At 39.4% G+C, this 17,571-nt stretch overlaps 1 protein-coding gene across 1 annotated transcript in view; it reads right to left on the minus strand.

The window, feature by feature from the left end:
* SORCS3 (sortilin related VPS10 domain containing receptor 3) overlaps positions 1-17,571 on the minus strand; it is a 552,458-nt gene that overhangs the window by 17,335 nt on the left and 517,552 nt on the right. The window contains exons 20-22 of the mRNA XM_080641763.1: positions 11,212-11,345; positions 2,884-3,007; positions 796-908 (exon numbers count right to left, since the gene is read on the minus strand). Coding sequence (XP_080497889.1) covers positions 796-908; positions 2,884-3,007; positions 11,212-11,345 — 371 coding nt within the window. The remainder of the gene's footprint in view (positions 1-795; positions 909-2,883; positions 3,008-11,211; positions 11,346-17,571) is intronic.

The raw sequence follows: 17,571 nt of genomic DNA on the forward strand, positions 1-17,571 counted from the left end.
TAGTCCACAGCTTCGCACATGCTGTTCATTCTTCCTGAAAGATAGCATCCATTGTTGACTACTACTTATCCTTTAAAATATTCTCCAAAGACCATTCTGATAGTTCATAAGTGTTTATTAAATCACCAATATGTGCTAAACCTGCACTTTTCTGAATAAAGTGAATCTCACTTCTTTCCATGCTCTTTGATATGCTGGTAAGCCTCTACCACAGAACTAGTTGCATGTTAGAACTGACCATGTTTTATTCATTTTATTCTAGTACTTTGTTCTGAGTAAAGGGTTCATAAAACCCTTTCAACATTCTCTAAGGCAAATCTGACTTTGGTTAACTCTATAAAATCTACTGGCATGCTCTATTTTGTGGCCTGTAGCCTTCTAATTGCTAACAGTGGTCTTGGAGTCCAAGTGTTTGATTAAGAAAAATCCCTGGGGGGTGGGGGAGGTAGGCAAGAAGCCAGCCAAGTGAATGATAGTAGTGTAGACTCGGTGAGTGGTCCTCATTATTTCATAAAAGGGATCAAGCTCCTATATTAGAAAAAACTTGGGATAAATATGGGGCCAATCTCCACCTTCAAGCATCTCTCTTTCTCTCTCTCTCTCTTTCTCTGTCCCTCTCTTCCCCTCCACCCCATCATCATTCCTTTTCCCCTTCCATTTTTTCCCCTCTTTCCTTTTACAGAAAATTCTAATCAAACTATAAAGTGGGAGGTTTTAACCCATGAAAACGTATTGTGGAGGAAAACATCTGGCTCTTTATTCATAAAGATTCCAGCAAATATAAAGCCAACTTACTTTAACCAGAGCTCTCTTGATGACATTGCCAATATCTTGTCTCCACTCTGGGATGTCAGGGTTGTGGTAATCCAGGTTAGGAGAGAATGATAACAGCTGGGACTGGAAGTATTCTGCAAGGAGAGAGAGTGTGTGAGTGAGTGAGGCCAAGAGAGGGTGTGATAAGTGGGGAGACTCCAAATCACCATGCTATAGAGAAACCATCTGCTCTTTCATGTAGCCTCAACTATAATTCCTTCATTCTAGCCTGTTTCTTGGTCTCTGAAAGAGTGTGGGATTTGAGGAATGGAAGTAGATTTGTGCTCCCACCATTTTTTCTTAGTTCCTACGATCTTAAGCCCTTCTTGTAAAACAATATTACTTTAAATGAAACATAAGTATAAAACCCCAGGAGAAGATTTTTGCTACTGTAAGTGATATCATACAGAGCCAGCAAGAAAGCATTAAGTTGGGCTTAATAAGGCTAGACTATTGTGCTCTTCCTTCATTTTCTTTGTCCATCCTGCTAGCACTGCCTCCAGGGGCTAGAAAGTAAGTTGATACCCTGGATCTAGGGTGTAGGTAATGTTCAACCTCTTTACCTGGTTAGTGAGTACAAGGCTTTGTTCACTTTGTGGTAATTCATGAAGCTAAAACAATTATGATGTATACTTTTCTATATTATATTTACACTTAAATAAAATTTTTTAATTTAAAAAATCTTCTTGGTGCCCAGTGAGAGCGCTTGAGCATCGAGTTTGAAAGAGATATAAGAAAGGCCAGAGGAGCTAGTACAACTTTCTAGAAAAACCTTGGGATAATGACTGTTTTTAGGGGCTTGAGGGAGGTTGTGTGGGATTGTGGTAAAAGCACACTTTTACTTAAAATAAATTTAAAAATTAAGAATGGTTCTCCAGGATCGAGAACTGGATAACAGCCTCATTTACCACTCTTCTGCCTTCCTTCAACCTTATATTCTTGGCCTTATGTTCAGTCTTTGCAGCCAATGATGTTAGAATCTCTACCAACAAAGCAACAATAACACATAGGTTGTATGTAGCTCATCTCAGTACCTGAACTCTGAGCTCTTCAAGGGCAGGGACCATAAGATGACACCTCCCATTTTGAAATCACTGGTCCCAATCCTCACAAAGAGTGGGTGCTGTATGTGTATTGTAGATACCTCAACAGGAGTTTCCTCAAAAAACTGCAATTGGAACTCCCATTTGACCCAGTAATCCCACTCCTAGGAATATATCCTAAGAAACTAGAAACACCAATCAGAAAGGATAGATGCACCCCTATGTTCATAGCAGCACAATTTACAATAGCTAAGATTTGGAAACAGCCTAGGTGCCCGTCAGCAGATGACTGGATCAGAAAACTATGGTACATCTACACAATGGAATACTATGCTTCCATAAAAAAGAAGGAATTACTACCATTTGTAGGCACCTGGATGGAATTAGAGAACATTATGCTAAGTGAAATAAGCCAGTCAATGAAAGAAAAATACCACATGATCTCACTCATTTGGGGATAATGAAAAACATTATAAACTGATGAACAAAAAGATAGATACAGAGGCAGTAAAGCATCAAACAGACTGTCAAATTACAGCGGGAAGGTTAGGGAGAGGTGGGGGAAATTAGAGATCAACTGAAGGACTTATATGCATGCATATAAGAGTAACCAACGGATGCAAAACATTGGGGGGTGAGGGCCTGTATGGGAGTGGGGTGGGGGGGCAATGGTAAGATATGTACACATATAATACCTTAATAAAAAATAAAACAAAATAAATAAAAAAGGAACCCAGATCTAGATGGTTTCCTGACAGTTTTTCCAGCTATATTTCATTTCAACTTCTGATAAGTCTCTCTCTAATAAGACCATTAGGTTGTGATGCACACACATCCAGAAGACAACAGATGCCTGTCTGTGCCCTGCATTTATTCAGGAACAAGGTAGGAAAAAAGTTTGGATGCCCCTTGATGACATACATCATTTTCCCATGGCCTGGTGAATTTCCAAAGCATTCAGCAATTGTCACTAGGGTGGATTGGCTGGGTAGGAGGAGGCGTCGCAGTGACTATTTTCAGGGCTTACCATGAACTGCGATGTCTTTTGTATCCTGGATGAGGGCGTTCCCAGCGGCCACCTGAACAGTGATGGTGTTGGTTCCCTCTGCAAGGAATGTGAAGGAAATGCTGCTGTCCAAGGTGATGAGGGGCTAAAAGGAACAGAAAGACCAATTTAATCCTCTGTGGGATATGAGATTTCCTCCTTCCTGTAAATCTCAGACTGTCACAAATTTGCATAGCATTCACATATCCCAGGGGATCCTAACTTAAGAATAGAAAAAGGAAAATTACATAGCTTCCTCAAACTGTGATTATATCTTATATCTAGTATCCAAGAAGAGTTTTTATAAAGTCTAAATGCACTGTACTCCTGAGAGATGGAGATACAACTGGACACCCTGGATTTTGCTTGTCATTCTATTCCTTCCCCTGGGGCAAAGGAAAAGTGACTTCTGTAACCTATTCCTATTGGCTCTGGAAATAGGAGATCATTCCTCTTCTCCAATATTCCATGTCACTTGTGTCTTCATTCTGTTTTCCATGAACTCTAGACTATTCAGAGAAGTGACTGCATTTTAATAACTTCTATATCACCCGCCTTTAGCACACCGTCTTCCATATCTGTAAGTTGGATGCCAAGTCATACTACTGGCTTTTTATTTTATTATATCTGTGCTTTTCACTGCAAGCCATTTCAATATTTTTAATAGGCAGAAAACATATACACATATATATCTGTGACAACTTTTTAAACCCTTTTGTTCTTTTTCTGTTTTATCTTCCTTCTCACAACAGATGGGGATTTGCCTAGGATAAAAAAAGAAACAGGATAGCATTTTCCCCTTACAAATTCGGATCTTGATAAAATCAGATGCTTATTGGAGAGAAGAGAATGAAGATCTTAAGATTAAAGAGTCACTATCGAGTGGCCATGCTGAGGTCCACGCCCTGTCAAGTCCTCCGGTGTGTGCAAGGTAAGAAGCTGGAGGAGCCTTCTCAAAGGCAGCTCAAAAGAGATATGACAAGCTGAGGTGAGCAGACTCCCTCTCCTCTCTGTGCCAGGACAACATAGAATAATAAGGTTGGGGGTGCAGAGAGCTGCCTTGAAGGGAGTGGTTGTCTGCCAGTGCTCACAGGGCAAACCTATGCATCTTAACTGAACATGGCTTGGATCTGTGGGCCAGAACCTGCAGAGGCTCAGAGATGCAGCTTTCAGAGGGCATCTCTGCTACAAGACTGGGATTCCTTCCTAGCTCAGAATTTTCAGCTGGGCCTCTGAAATAATAATTTGATTTCTTCTGCTTTAAAATTCTATAGATCCATTTTATGATCAGGATGATAGCTGGAGTTTGGAAGGATTAAAGATGCTGCTAAATTTTTGACACTCTTTCTTCTTTATTTGCTCAATGAAAGAGATAAGTTGAATATGAAAAGGGATATATTCTTTCCTTTAACTAAGAGTAAAGCCTAGAGTTCAAGCATTCTTCCCCATGCTTATGGCTCTATGATGATATACACCAGGGTGTGGCCTTATGAATTAAACAACAACTTAGGCACAAGTAGGTTGTGTGAAGTACTTCTTCAATGGGCCAATAGTGGCTGTTTTGTGTCCTGTGTTGAAAAGGAAGCTGAAGCCACCCCCTGTCCCATAACAAGAACAGAGATATTAATCTCTGGCTGTTTTAATGAATGACCTTGGGTGAAGTTTGTTCCCTTTCTGGTCCTTAGCTTTTATCTGTTAAATGAAGGGCTTGGTTTAGAAAAACTATGAGGACTCATTCAGCATCAAAATGGCTTTAGATAGACTTTCTACTTCCTACTGGTCAACCCACTGGGTTTCATTTGCCAGAGTACCTTCAACTGCTTCATCACCTTAGAAAAAGTTCAGTTTTACAAGAAATTGGAATAATTATTTCTAGAGTACTAGTACTATTTTACATTTTATGACTTAGAAATCTCAGTCTTGGAAATTTAATCATGATAAAAGAACATACAATAGGGTGGTAAAAGTCTGGGGTGGGGTGAGAATTGGGTGGAAGGGCGCAATGGGGGAAAAGAGAGGGAAAGTATATGTAATACTCTCAACAATAAAGATAAAGAAAGATAAAAGAAAATATGTCAAGAAACAAACAAAATATTCATAGCAGTATATTCATAACAGCCCAAAACTAAAAACAGCCTGGGAGAATTTATCAATAGAAAAATAAATAAAGAAGCCAAAGCATATTAGATTTGAACATAAAAGAACAAGTTTTGATGTACGTAATAATATACATGAATCTCAAAACCATAAGACGTGAAAGAAACCATACACAGGGGTGAGCAAAGGTAAGTTTACAGTTGTTCATATATAAAATATAGAACACAAGAATAAATAATAAAGGAATAAATGTTGTGCTTTGCATACTTTCAAAAATTAGCCTACTTATGCCCACCCCTATTATAAAACAATTCATATTCATGGGATCATTTATATGAGGTTCTAGAACTGACAAATCTAATCTGTGATAAAAAAAAATAGTGGTGGTTCTGGGCACTGGGAATGGGAGTTGACTGAGAAGAAGCATGAGAGAGCTTTTGGGAGTGATAGCAATACTTCATATCTTGATAGAAGTTTGGATTATAGGTAATGCCTTTGTCAGAGCTCAGAAAGTATATATTTCAAATGTATGCATTTAATTATTAGTACATTTTATACCTCCATGGGGAGGGGGTAAATGAACACTGAATTATTGTTAATGACTTGCAGGCTAAAGCATTTAGGACAAAGTATGTAAGTGTCTGCAGTTAACTTTAAGATGGATCAAAAATTAGTATTAATTAATAGATGGATAGAGAGATGGGCAGATCAATAGACATATGATAAAACAAGCATAATAAATGCTAATGGTAGACAACAGGTGGTAGGTATATGGATGCTCACTATAAAATTATTTCAACTTCAGTGTATATGTGAAGATTTTAATAATAAAACATTGGGAAAGAAACAAAAAAGAATAATAAATGTGTTTTCATTTTTCTTGATTCCATGAATTACTCTCTCTGACCAGGACTATATTACATCACCCTTCCATTTGGTGACTGCCCTCAGCGATCTCTCATCTCTTCCCATCTCTCCCACCAGGATATTTTTCTCCCGTAAAAGTTGGTTCTTCAGGGAGCCATCACTACCTCCATGCCATCTCCTTCAGCTCTTGGTGGTCTGCATGGACCTCTCTTCTTTCTCTGCACACTCTTCTTATCTTAGACTCAGGTGGTTGGTATGCCATCCCTTTCTGAGGGGACTGAAATTCCTCTCTCCCCATCAGATTTTATCTTTCCCCCATCTAGCTGCTTTCCTAGGAGATCCAGGGGGCCAAGCAAGGACACGGCAGCAGGACAAGGAAATGTCATCTGAAGTGGGAAGGAGAATGGCATCCCACCATCCCACAGGGCCCTGCATCACAGCAAACAGACTGTGCTAAAGGCAGCATGCAGTGTGGCAGGCCACAGGCTCCTGTGCTGGGGAAATGGCAGGAGTTAATTTTGTTTTCCAAATTGCTTTTGTTTTCCATCCGCTGTTATGGTATCACGGCTGCTATCAACTTCCTTGAAAAGCTAGAACACGCAACAGGATCCTTGAGTTCCTTGTGGGCCACTGATAGCTAGTGCCCAATGTTAAATTAAATCAAGTATTTAAGGTTCATTTACAAAATCTATTAGGCAAGCAGATGCATTTATTAAGCCAGACCTCTGTTAATCCCAGCAAATTGGCCTTTCAGAGCCTCACAAATCCAACAGGCGGCCAGAAGGTGATTGACTTCTCTATCTCTGTGCTTTGTCCAAGCTGCACGGCCAGCCCACTGCAAGGCTGCTTAGAATAATACCTCATGTCCTGCCTAGGCTGTGGACTACATCCCTTCTCACAGAGAATCCCTCATGCGAGACAGGTCTCCTATTACCCACTGGGCCCAGCAAGAAATTGACAAAGCTCTGAATGACTACTTAGTTACAAGATTTCCACTGGACCAATGAAACAGGGAACTTCAGGGAAATCTTTGGATGCAGCCTATACCAGTTTGCCAGACACACTAAGTCAAGTTAATATTAAATGTTATGTGACTGGCACAATTTAAATGTATACCTTGATGAAAACGGCCTTCCAAAATTGAACAGGCTATGCAATAAATATACTTAAAGCCTTCAGCTGATTACATAGTAATGAGCGAAAAGTGCTTATTATATAAAGTGTAAAAGGAAGACTATGTAATTTGGGTATCCTATGATGAGGATTATGTAAAATATCTAAAATACATACAAAAACAGGAAGGAATAAGGCAAAATAGTATGTGTACAATATTATCTGTGACTATGGTGTTAATGTGAAAATTTATTTTGGGGGAAAAAAAAGTCCTCAAATACACACACACACACACACACACACACACAACACACACAGGCTCAAAACTCTTTAAAAGTATCTCAGTGTCTAAAGTTTCACTGTCCGTGAACCTGATTCTAGCTTCCATTATTCTATCCTAAATTTGAGTTTCCATGACAAAATAAAAAGCATTCATTTATGTTATTCAAGCCACGTGTTTTCTAGCCTTCCCAACTTTCATTTCATTCTCTGGTTTCTGCATACATGTATCCTGTGAGTTGTCTGAATCTGTCCACACAGAATATAGCCATGCCCAAAGCCTTTACATGCAAATCCCTTTCCCTCCTCGCTGCCTCAATTCTGCTGATCCTGTAATGCCTGCATAGGACCAACTTCACACAGCACTCATTCCATAACCAGCAGACTCTGTGTCCATCACCTCCTAGGCTGCTGGACTGTGCCAGGAATATTACACTCTTTAGTCTAGTCACGCCTTATCTGTAGCATCTAATTACCTTACAGTATTTATAATATCTATTACCTTAGAGTGACCTGTTCTGAGATGTGAACCTCATATCCTCAACTACAGATTATATTTCTTAGAGGCAACAATTGGAATCTACACTGCCTTACATTCCTCAAAACATGTAACACAAAATATAGGCTCTTGAAAAAGAGCCATAGAGCTACTGATTCAATTCCACATCTTTCACTGATAGGTTTGTATATGAGCCTATATTAGGATTTCTGGAATGTTTGCTTTCTTCTATTTACTTACATCCCATGTTTGCCCACCAATCATTGCATGTATGTTCATCCTGCCTTCTGTGTGGAATGTAATTTCCTGGAAGGCGGAGGCAATGCTGTGTGGGTTCTTTTATTCCTAAGGGCACCAAGCACAAGGCTAGATATAAAGGAGTGGGTATTATCTGATTATTATTGAGTGATGATTTAATCCAACCTGTTTAATTCACCTAGTCACAACACACACACATGAAACTGCCTTCCAAGAGTATTAGCCTATTTTCTCTGTAAAATGGGATTACTCTTTTATCAGAGATGTTCCAATAAATAAAATAGTATGTATGAAAGGACTAATACAAAGAAGTACTAGGAGAAAAGACTTAAAATTAGGATTAGCTCCTTTTAAAGATCAGTTTGCTAGTCAAAGGGGATGAAATGGCTCTAAAATCAGAGCACTCACCATGACACCAAAGACACTCATTATTTGTCAGCCAAAGATGGTGCTCATTGGATTAATTGTTGGATACTGTGGCCACCTTGATGTGTTTATGGCATGGTGCTAAGAAAAGCACTGAAAATGTATCTCTTTCAAATGGACTGCATAGCCGTTCTTGGAGGTGAGAGGGAAATCCATGGAAGCAAGTCAGATTTGTTCCTGAGATGGAGAGGCTATTGATGCAAATGATGAGCACACCCAACAGTGTCTGGCATTTTCATGTGATTAGGTGTGTTCTAAGAGCTCTACATGCCTTTCTTGACACTCAAAGCAATATTAGGGGCAAGTTACTACCACAATTAACTCTGACACTGCCATCAATAAGCTGAGGTCCCAAGAAATTATAAGATTTAACTGAAGGTAGGCAGCCAAGAATCTGAGTCTGGACTCCAACCCACTTTTGTCTTATTTCAAAACTATGCTATTCTAAGGCCTCTTATGTATTAGCATTCTCTTGATTCTTTGGGAACAAAAATAAACTAGTAAGACCTTGGAGAGCTCGGTATTTGGGTGGCACTTCATGCTCACATTTATAGATGAATAATTCCTAACCAAAGAAATGCCTCACATAATCATAAATTTTTAAAAAAAACTATAATGTCTTTCTGTAATTTAACAATGTCCCTCTCATAATATGGTGTTATATAGATTAGATAGATAGATACTTCAAATAATAACTCGATGTTCATGGATTACTTATCAGTATCCTCGCTTTAGAGAAAACTAGCAAACAATGAGACAGGTGATTTGTTCAAGCTAACATAGATGATCGTTAGAGAAATTGAAACTAGGCTCTCCAATCTCTTTGTCCACTTTTCTGTTTATCAAATATGTATTAGACGCTGTCTGGTATCTCGCGTCTTAGAATCAGCACTTGAAGAAAAAAATGGTGCTATAGAGAAACACTGTGTTTGGTTCCTTGTAGCCTGCTGAGTAAATCACTGTGTTGATAATGACCAAGAACTACACCCCTCGCACACAGCAGTTTCTCGGTAAAAATCATCAGTAAATGAGCAGTAACAGAAAAAAAAATTCCCTGGCTTGACAGCCAAAACCTCACATCATCACAGGAGAAATGAACTTATAATTCTTCTCACTCTCACTTTCTTTGCCCAAATGATGTTTTATTTTTCCTTCACCCTGCATGACTGACTGCTGGCGTTTGAGGTAGGATTGTAGGGTCTGTAACCTCTATGGAATGGAGTGATGCAGCTAAACCATCCTGTGGCTAGGGGAGGGGGCGGTATGTGGTAGGTAGGAGTTAGGAGACCAGGGTTGTAGGTCTGACTCTACAATCAACAAGCTGTTTGGCCCTGGAGTGCTCATCTCACACAGGGAGCTGCATTTCTCTATTGTACTAAGCAGGGATCTTATAAACTAACCTCCCTACCCACTGCCTGGTGAGTAATAATCCCAGAAATGCACAACGTCCGTAGCCTAGGCTAAGAAATGGATCTAAGAAAATACAGCACAAATAATGCAAAGAGGAACAGGGCCCTTGGTCCATGACTCTAGGTCTATCCTTTATCAAGACATTCTAACTCCCAGTTTACAGACCAAACTAAAAAGCATCCATTTTGTGGATACTTAGTGTGTGTCAGGGAGACACACATTCTCTTACTTAGTTTGCACAACAATCAAAACAACACAGGTATTATTATTTCCGATGTGCAGTTGAGTGAATTAGCTTGTAGGTCAAATATCTCAACCAAACTCGCACAGCCAGCATGTAGCAGTGCTGGATCCTAATCCGGGGCCCTCTGACTCCTGTCAGGTAGGGGCTGAAGTTCTCCTTGGTCATCTTGAAAGAAGCAAATAAAAATAGCATTGCCCCATTCATGTTTTAGAGGAATTACTACACCAGCAAATGAATATGTATTAGCCCTTTTCTTAGATATTCAGCATTTCCAAGTCTGATAGAATAACTTTTTAAAATTATTTAAAAACTAAAGGTAGAGACCTAAGATGAACAATGCAAATCACTTCAAAAAAGGCAAATGCAGACTGAACATGAACATGAAGAGTTATGTCGTATTCAATTATGCGGACTCACAGCTTCAGAAAGTACATCCTCGTGCCCACATCCCCAGTGTCCCTGACATCAACCCAGAAGCTGGAGCCAGAGAAGAACATTAAGTCCCTAAATTGAGGGACCCTCAGCCTAATTGCTCCCAGATTCTGTTATACAAGTGTGATTCTTTTTTATATAACTGTCACCACTACTAGGGATTGGGAACAGGGAGTAGCTGCAAAGTCCCCTTTAGTGTCTTTCTTTGTGACTTGGCAACATCAGTGCCATTCCTAAGAAGAACCCTGGCCTTCAGAGAACACCTAGAAAGTCTTGCTAAGGGTTCTTGCATGCACTGCCCCATTTGCTCTTCACAGCCTTACATTTAAATATCTAATTCACATTTTTCAAATGGGGTTACTTGATCTCAGAGATATTATATAGCTAGTGGAAAGGCCAGGATTAAAACGCATGGAGCAAAGGGAGTTTTAGAAATATTGATCACAGGAGCAAGAACAACCAGATTTATACAGTTTCTCAAAGTACTCTTTCGTCCTTAGGGTTATTTGAACTTTCCTTGCTATAATGAACTGGAGAGTTATGTCATATTCAATTATGTGCACTCACAGCTTCAGAAAGTACATCCTCGTGCCCACATCCCCAGTGTCTTTGACATCAACCCAGAAGCTGGGGCCAGGAGCACTCAGTATAGATCGCATCAGACACAAGGCAGAAAAAGCCGAACCTTTGTGCTATTGCCAAACCACCAGAAGTAGGTAAGGGTCCCCAGCTGACTGGGCCACACGACTGCACTGATGTTGACCTCCTTATTTCTTATGGCGACAAATGGGACTCGGAGGTGAACATGCTCCACGGGACCTAAAGGAACAAGGAAAACGATGTCAGTGTTTAAATTCCTGAAATAAACAGACAAATGTTATTATACTCACAGATTTTTATTCTTAACCATTATTACCTTCACCTATAAGAAAACAAGGATCACAAACTCACACATGTTGAGGGGTGTGTGTGTGTGTGTACTTGAAATGAAGAACTGCCTCTAATAGGAAAATCAAATCAAGCTTAGATTGTTTGAGTGACATTTGAACTTACTTTACATCTGATGAGCCAAACTACAAATGCTTATGAAATTTCAATCCAAGGACAAAGCTAGTTTACTAGACACTGAGCCAGTAGATAGGAAGAAAAACAGCAGTCAGTTTCACCTCTGACCAGTAGCCTATATAGTGATTTAGGGTCAATGCATTGTATAGAGGGCTCTCCCAGTATCCTCAATTGTTAATTGGTTCCATCTCTTCAACCAGGATCCATTGTGCCTGTTATCCACAATACTCAGTGGGTGTCACTCAGAAGCCCACCAGGCTGTTTAACAAAATGGAAAAAGCCCATCTCCCTAGACTGAAGGAGAAACAAAGGCCATGCTCCCAAATAATAAGAAGAAAAAGCTGTTTGTAAAAAGTTGACCAAACATTTTTTTCCCCTCAGAAAACTGAGATAAGCAGAATCAAGTTCTAAAGTAAGAGAACATACAGGAACACACTCTGTGCATAATAAATGAGGATTAAATTCATTTTCCTCCAAAAAATGAGCAAAAATGTTAATGTAAAATGTTAATATGCTAGTGTTGCATCTGTGGGGTAATATGCTACTTAACTGTCTTTGGGATTTTCTCCTCCACCTTCACCTCTTCTTCTCTCTCCCCCTCCCTTCTTACCTTCCTTTCTTCCTTTATTTTTTTCTCTTTCCTTTCCTTTCTTCCTTCCTCCTCCTTTCCCTTCCTTATAGCTTTCCTACTTAATCAAATCCAATTAAAATCTTTCAATTATCTGTTCACACTAAGAGCACCTTTTCCCAGTTTCCACTGCCATAGTTTGCTTAGTGAAAATGACTAAAGGTCACAGCTGCAGCAAGGACATCTGTAGCCTGGGGACCTTAGTGTTTCCCATAGGTGGGACACTTTTCCAGCCACCTAGCCTTCGCTATTGGAGACAGGCCAGTTTAAATGGAAAAAAATGACATAAAAACAGATGGATACTTCCCATTTCTGCTCTGGTTCAAATGTAGCTATGTGATTAGTGCCTCTGCGTAGAGTTTTGACCTACATAGACCATTACTCTGTCCTAAAAATAAGACAATATTTGCCCTGCCTTCCTTATAGAAATAAGAATATATGAAGGCAATATATGAAGGCTGTTAAAGTACCATGTAGTAGATTATAGGTTGGCACTATTCCTATGCCCACCACCATTACCACCTTGGCACCCCTGTCTCTGTGAATCTTTGGATAGATTTTCCTCTGGAGACACTGGGAAGTCTTCTGTGTCTCACTGGGCACATTTTGTGTTGTAGATAAATTGACATTGGAGGAGAAGGTGTCTGAACATGGACTGATGTTTGGGTGATAAGAACAACCAGGTCTGTTTGCCATTGTCCAGTGTCCAGTGGTCGCCAAACTTTCGGACCTCATGGACCACCAGTGGTCCACAGACCACCGGTTGGCGATCGCTGGTCCAGACTATACCCTCCTGAACAGTCAACAAGTTTTCAAGAATCTCTGTATTTATACCCTGAACATACTCTCTGCTACAGCTCTCTGACCTGATCCCAGATGTATGGCACATCAAGATTTCTTCCAGCAAATAATTTGAACTTTGTCACTTCAGATACACCTTTGGCTAAAGGTTTAATTATTTTCAATAAGGAAGTCTGTTCAATTATGTTTTATGGTTTCATTGTCAGTGAGAATAAAAAACACATGGTGTGAGAAAACAGTGGCTACTTTCACTGCTTTCTGGACTCATTTTTTAGGAGTTTACCTGATTTATCTCTTTTGGTTGTTTGCATTTTACTGATCAATGGGGAAGAGAATGAGGCAGTGGGAAGCGTCCCTGGACAGCTCATGTCCAAAGAGAGAGGTGAGAGATCTGTTTCTTACACTAACTCCTCTGTCTTTCTCCATGCCCAAATGCAGACCCCTCATTCTTCGCCTTGACCCTCAATTCTCATGTTATCAAGGGAGAATGGCCTGAAGCCCTTTTCCCTGGCCAGCTCACGGAAACCCTGGACTTTTTCACAGTGAATGGATGAGGTCTCTATGACTTGTAGCCCTGTATATTCTTGTCAGCCTGCTCTCACCTAGGGGTCAAGGCTTATGTTGCCAGGAGATTTTGATGCCCAAGGAAACAAAAGGAGATCTGCTCCCTAATCTCACACAAACACAACAGGGATGAGGTTCCCATGAATTACAATACCATCAAATATGGTCCCATTTATTCCAGCTTCACATTTAAGTAAATATAATATCAAGTAACAACAGAGAGTAGCTATTTAGTGCAAAGAGCCTGGACCAGAAACTTCAGGCTTCAACCTAGAGACAGACCACAGAACAGGGAGAAGAGAGCTGAAGGGATTCAGGAGAGAGCATGGCACACACCTAAAACTGTCACTGTCAAATAGGGCTCTTTTTGATAAAAATCTAATAATCTGTGTGAGATTGGTTATTATGGGCAGCTAACAACTACTTTTGTTAGCTAATGGCCCAAGGTGAGGCCAACAGCAGTTTCCACTATAATAACTGTCTGGTAAATGCAGCCATGATTGATTTGGAGGGAATTATGAGCACGATAAAAGTTTCAAGGAACATTTCCTCCTTCATGCATATAACCCACAGTATAAACCTGCTCCTTGATGTTGTGTGTTTTTGCCACTAAGACACATCAGTCTTGCCCCCTGCAGTCAAGGCCCATTCTTGTCATAATTAGCAATATGGGTGGGGCAGGTCCTTGGAGTAAAGTAATTTTTTTCTTTGTCTTCATTTTTAAATGCAGAGAAGTGTTGGGCAGAAAGTTAATAAGAACTTAGTGCAGTTGACCCTTGAACAACATGGCTTTGAACTATATGGGTCCATTTACAAATTTTATTGAATTTATTGGGGTGAAATTGATAATAAAATTATTTAGGTTTCAGGTGTACAATTCTATAATACATCATCTGTATATTGTATTGTATGTTCACCACTCCAAGTCAAGTCTCCTTCCATCACCATTTATCTCCCTTTTACTCTCTTCTATTTTCCCCACCCTCTTTCCCTTTGGTAATCACCATACTATTGTCTGTGTCTATGAGGATTTTTGTTTTTTTTCCTTTGCTTAATCCCTTAACCTTTTTCACCCAGTCCCCCATGACATGTCTTCCCTATGACAACTGTTAGTCTAGTCTCTGTATCTATGATTCTAGAAAAAAGAAGTTGAAGAAGATACAAATAAGTGGAAGCATATACTCTGTTCAGAGATGGGAAGAATTTAGACCATTAAATTGCCCAACTACCCAAAGCAATCTGTAGATTCAACACAGTTCCTATAATGATGCCAATGGTATATTTCACAGACCTAGAACAAATATTCCAAAAAAAATGTATATGGAACCACACTAGACCATTAGCAGCTACAACAATCTTGAGAAAGAAAAACAAAATTGGAGGAATCATGCTACCTGATATCAAACTATACTATAAGGCCATAGTAATAAAAACAGCATGGTACTGGCATAAAATAGACATATTGATCAATGGAACAGAATAGAGAGCCCAGAATTAAATCCATACCTTTATGGTCAATTAATATTTGACAAGGGAGGCAAGAGCATACAATGGGGTAAAGATAGTCTATTCAAAATTGTTGTTGGGAAAATTGGACAGATACATGCCAAAAAAAAAGGAAATTAGACCACCTTTTTATATGATACACAAACATAAACTCAAAATGGATTAAAGACTTAAGTGTACAGACCCACTCATACATAATTTTTTAATAAATATATACAGTACTGAAAAATGTATTTTCCTTATGATTTTCTTAATAACATTTTGTTTTCTCTTACTTTTTATTGTAAGAATGCAGTATATAGTACCTATAACATACAAAATGCGTGTTAATCAATTTTTTTTATGTTATCTTAAGGCTTCTGGTCAATATTAGGCTATTAGTAGTTAAGATTTTGGGGAGTCAAAAGTTATATAGGGATTTTTGACTACACAGTGGGTTGCCATCTTAATACCTGTGTTTTCCAAAGGTCAAATCTAATTACTATCACACGTTACATTTATCATGTGCCAAGCTGGGTGCTAAGTAGCATTTTGCACACTGTGCAGAAATGTGTTAACAGACCTGAAATTGCCATCTTTCAAAAGATCTGTGTGCAAGACTGGTCCTTGACTAGCATCTGGGAACTTGGACCTGGGGGTGTTTCCAGTCAACAGTTAACTGCCAAGAGTGTCTAGATTGTTTTGCCAACAATATGGTTTATTCTGAACACCTGCTTTCCTCTGGGAGTCTAGACTTTTGGTATATGCTAGGCAAAGGATACCTATTTGATCAGAACCCAATAAAACTCATGGACACTGAGTTTCAAATGAGCTTCTCTGGTAGACAGGCCTTCACACACATTGCTACAACTCACTGCTAGAGAAATTAAGCATGTCCTGTGTGACTTCATGAAGAGAAGACTCTTGGAAACCTGTATCTTGTTTCCTCCAGACTCTGTTCTATGAGCCTTTTCTCTTTGATGATCTTGTTTTGTCTCCTTTCACTGTAATAAATTATAGTCATGAATATGACTATAAGCTGAGGCTGTGAATCCTTGTATGGAATTGGCAAACCTGGGGGTAGTCTTGAGGATCCCTGACACACACATAATCCAATTTGATTTTACAGCCTCCCTATAATTTAAGTATTAAAAATGAGGAATCAGAGGTTTGTAAAGACCAAGAAAGTTGACTGATATTAGACATTTAACAAAGGGATATAATAAGAATTCAAATGTAGGTTTCTCTTGCTCTGAACACACTGCACACCACCTGCCTGAGTTTCTCACCTTGTGCTTTGCTTCTGATTATAGTTGGTGTGGTTTGGTTATCACCACTTGGGCCATTGATGGCCCATTCCTAGCAGAGCTTCCCCCCCACCTTTGCCAAATGTAAATTCTGTAAGGGCAGGGCCATATCTGTATTGTTGCCTCCCCAGTTCCTATCAGAGTGCCTTGCAAAAATTAAGAACTCAATAAATATTTATTGAATAAATTAGTGAATGGATGTTTAATTTGTGTTTTCTATTTACTATTAAAAGAGCCCTGTGAAACAAGGCACCAGTTAGAATTAAGCCATTTTAAAATTGGAGTTCAGCCCTGGCTAGGTAGCTCAGTTGGTCAGAGTGTCGTCCCAATACACCAAGGCAGTAGGCTCAATTTCTGGCCAGGACACATATAGCAAGCAACCAATGAATGCATAAATAAGCAGAACAACAAATTGATGTTTCTCTCTTTCTTTCTCAAGTCAATACATAAAAACTTTAAAAAATTGGGAGTTCAGAAGACTAAGAGATAAAATAATTTATCTCATGGCTGCATAGCCTGGTATCTTTAGGAATATAACTGAGCTACAATCCAGGTCTCCTCCTCCTCCCACGCACTTCCCCATTACTGTTGGTCCCTGTTCTGCTATTGTGATTAGAATGTTGAGACCTGCTACCTTGCTGTTTGCCAGGGGTCTCTTAAGTGCAGTTTGTTTATATATAGTGGCATTTATATCATCGCTGAGTTGTTGCTAGGAAAGGTACTCCTTGTATTCACTTAGACTCTTATAAAACGTGTCATTTTCACCACATGCAGCATATTACTCCAAAAACACCGTGAGGAGTATGAGTAAGAACATAGATGTCCTTAGACCCATGAGAAGCACTGATACTTATGAAACCAATACCAGCCCCATAACATTTCCTCAACCCAACATTCTAAAATCATAATATTTGTTTCAGTTTACATGAGTCAAGTCTCAGGATAGCAAATACACAAAATGCATCCAGTACAAACAAAATATTCGGAACTCAGCTGGTGCATTGGTTTGGGCCAAGCAGCAGCCAACAGCAGTAAAATTCATTCTTGGACAGCAGAAACATGTTGGAGAGTTCTTAGAATGCTTTGCAACAGTAACGAACTTCCAGTGCCCTTAGATGTAAGAATTAAGGTCTTCTGCATGTTCAGTTCTACATTCAAAAAATCTAAATGTGTGTTTTCTAAACCATTCTTTGGT

This window comes from Plecotus auritus (assembly GCF_963455305.1).
Source record: "Plecotus auritus genome assembly, chromosome: 9".
Taxonomy (NCBI): domain Eukaryota; kingdom Metazoa; phylum Chordata; class Mammalia; order Chiroptera; family Vespertilionidae; genus Plecotus; species Plecotus auritus.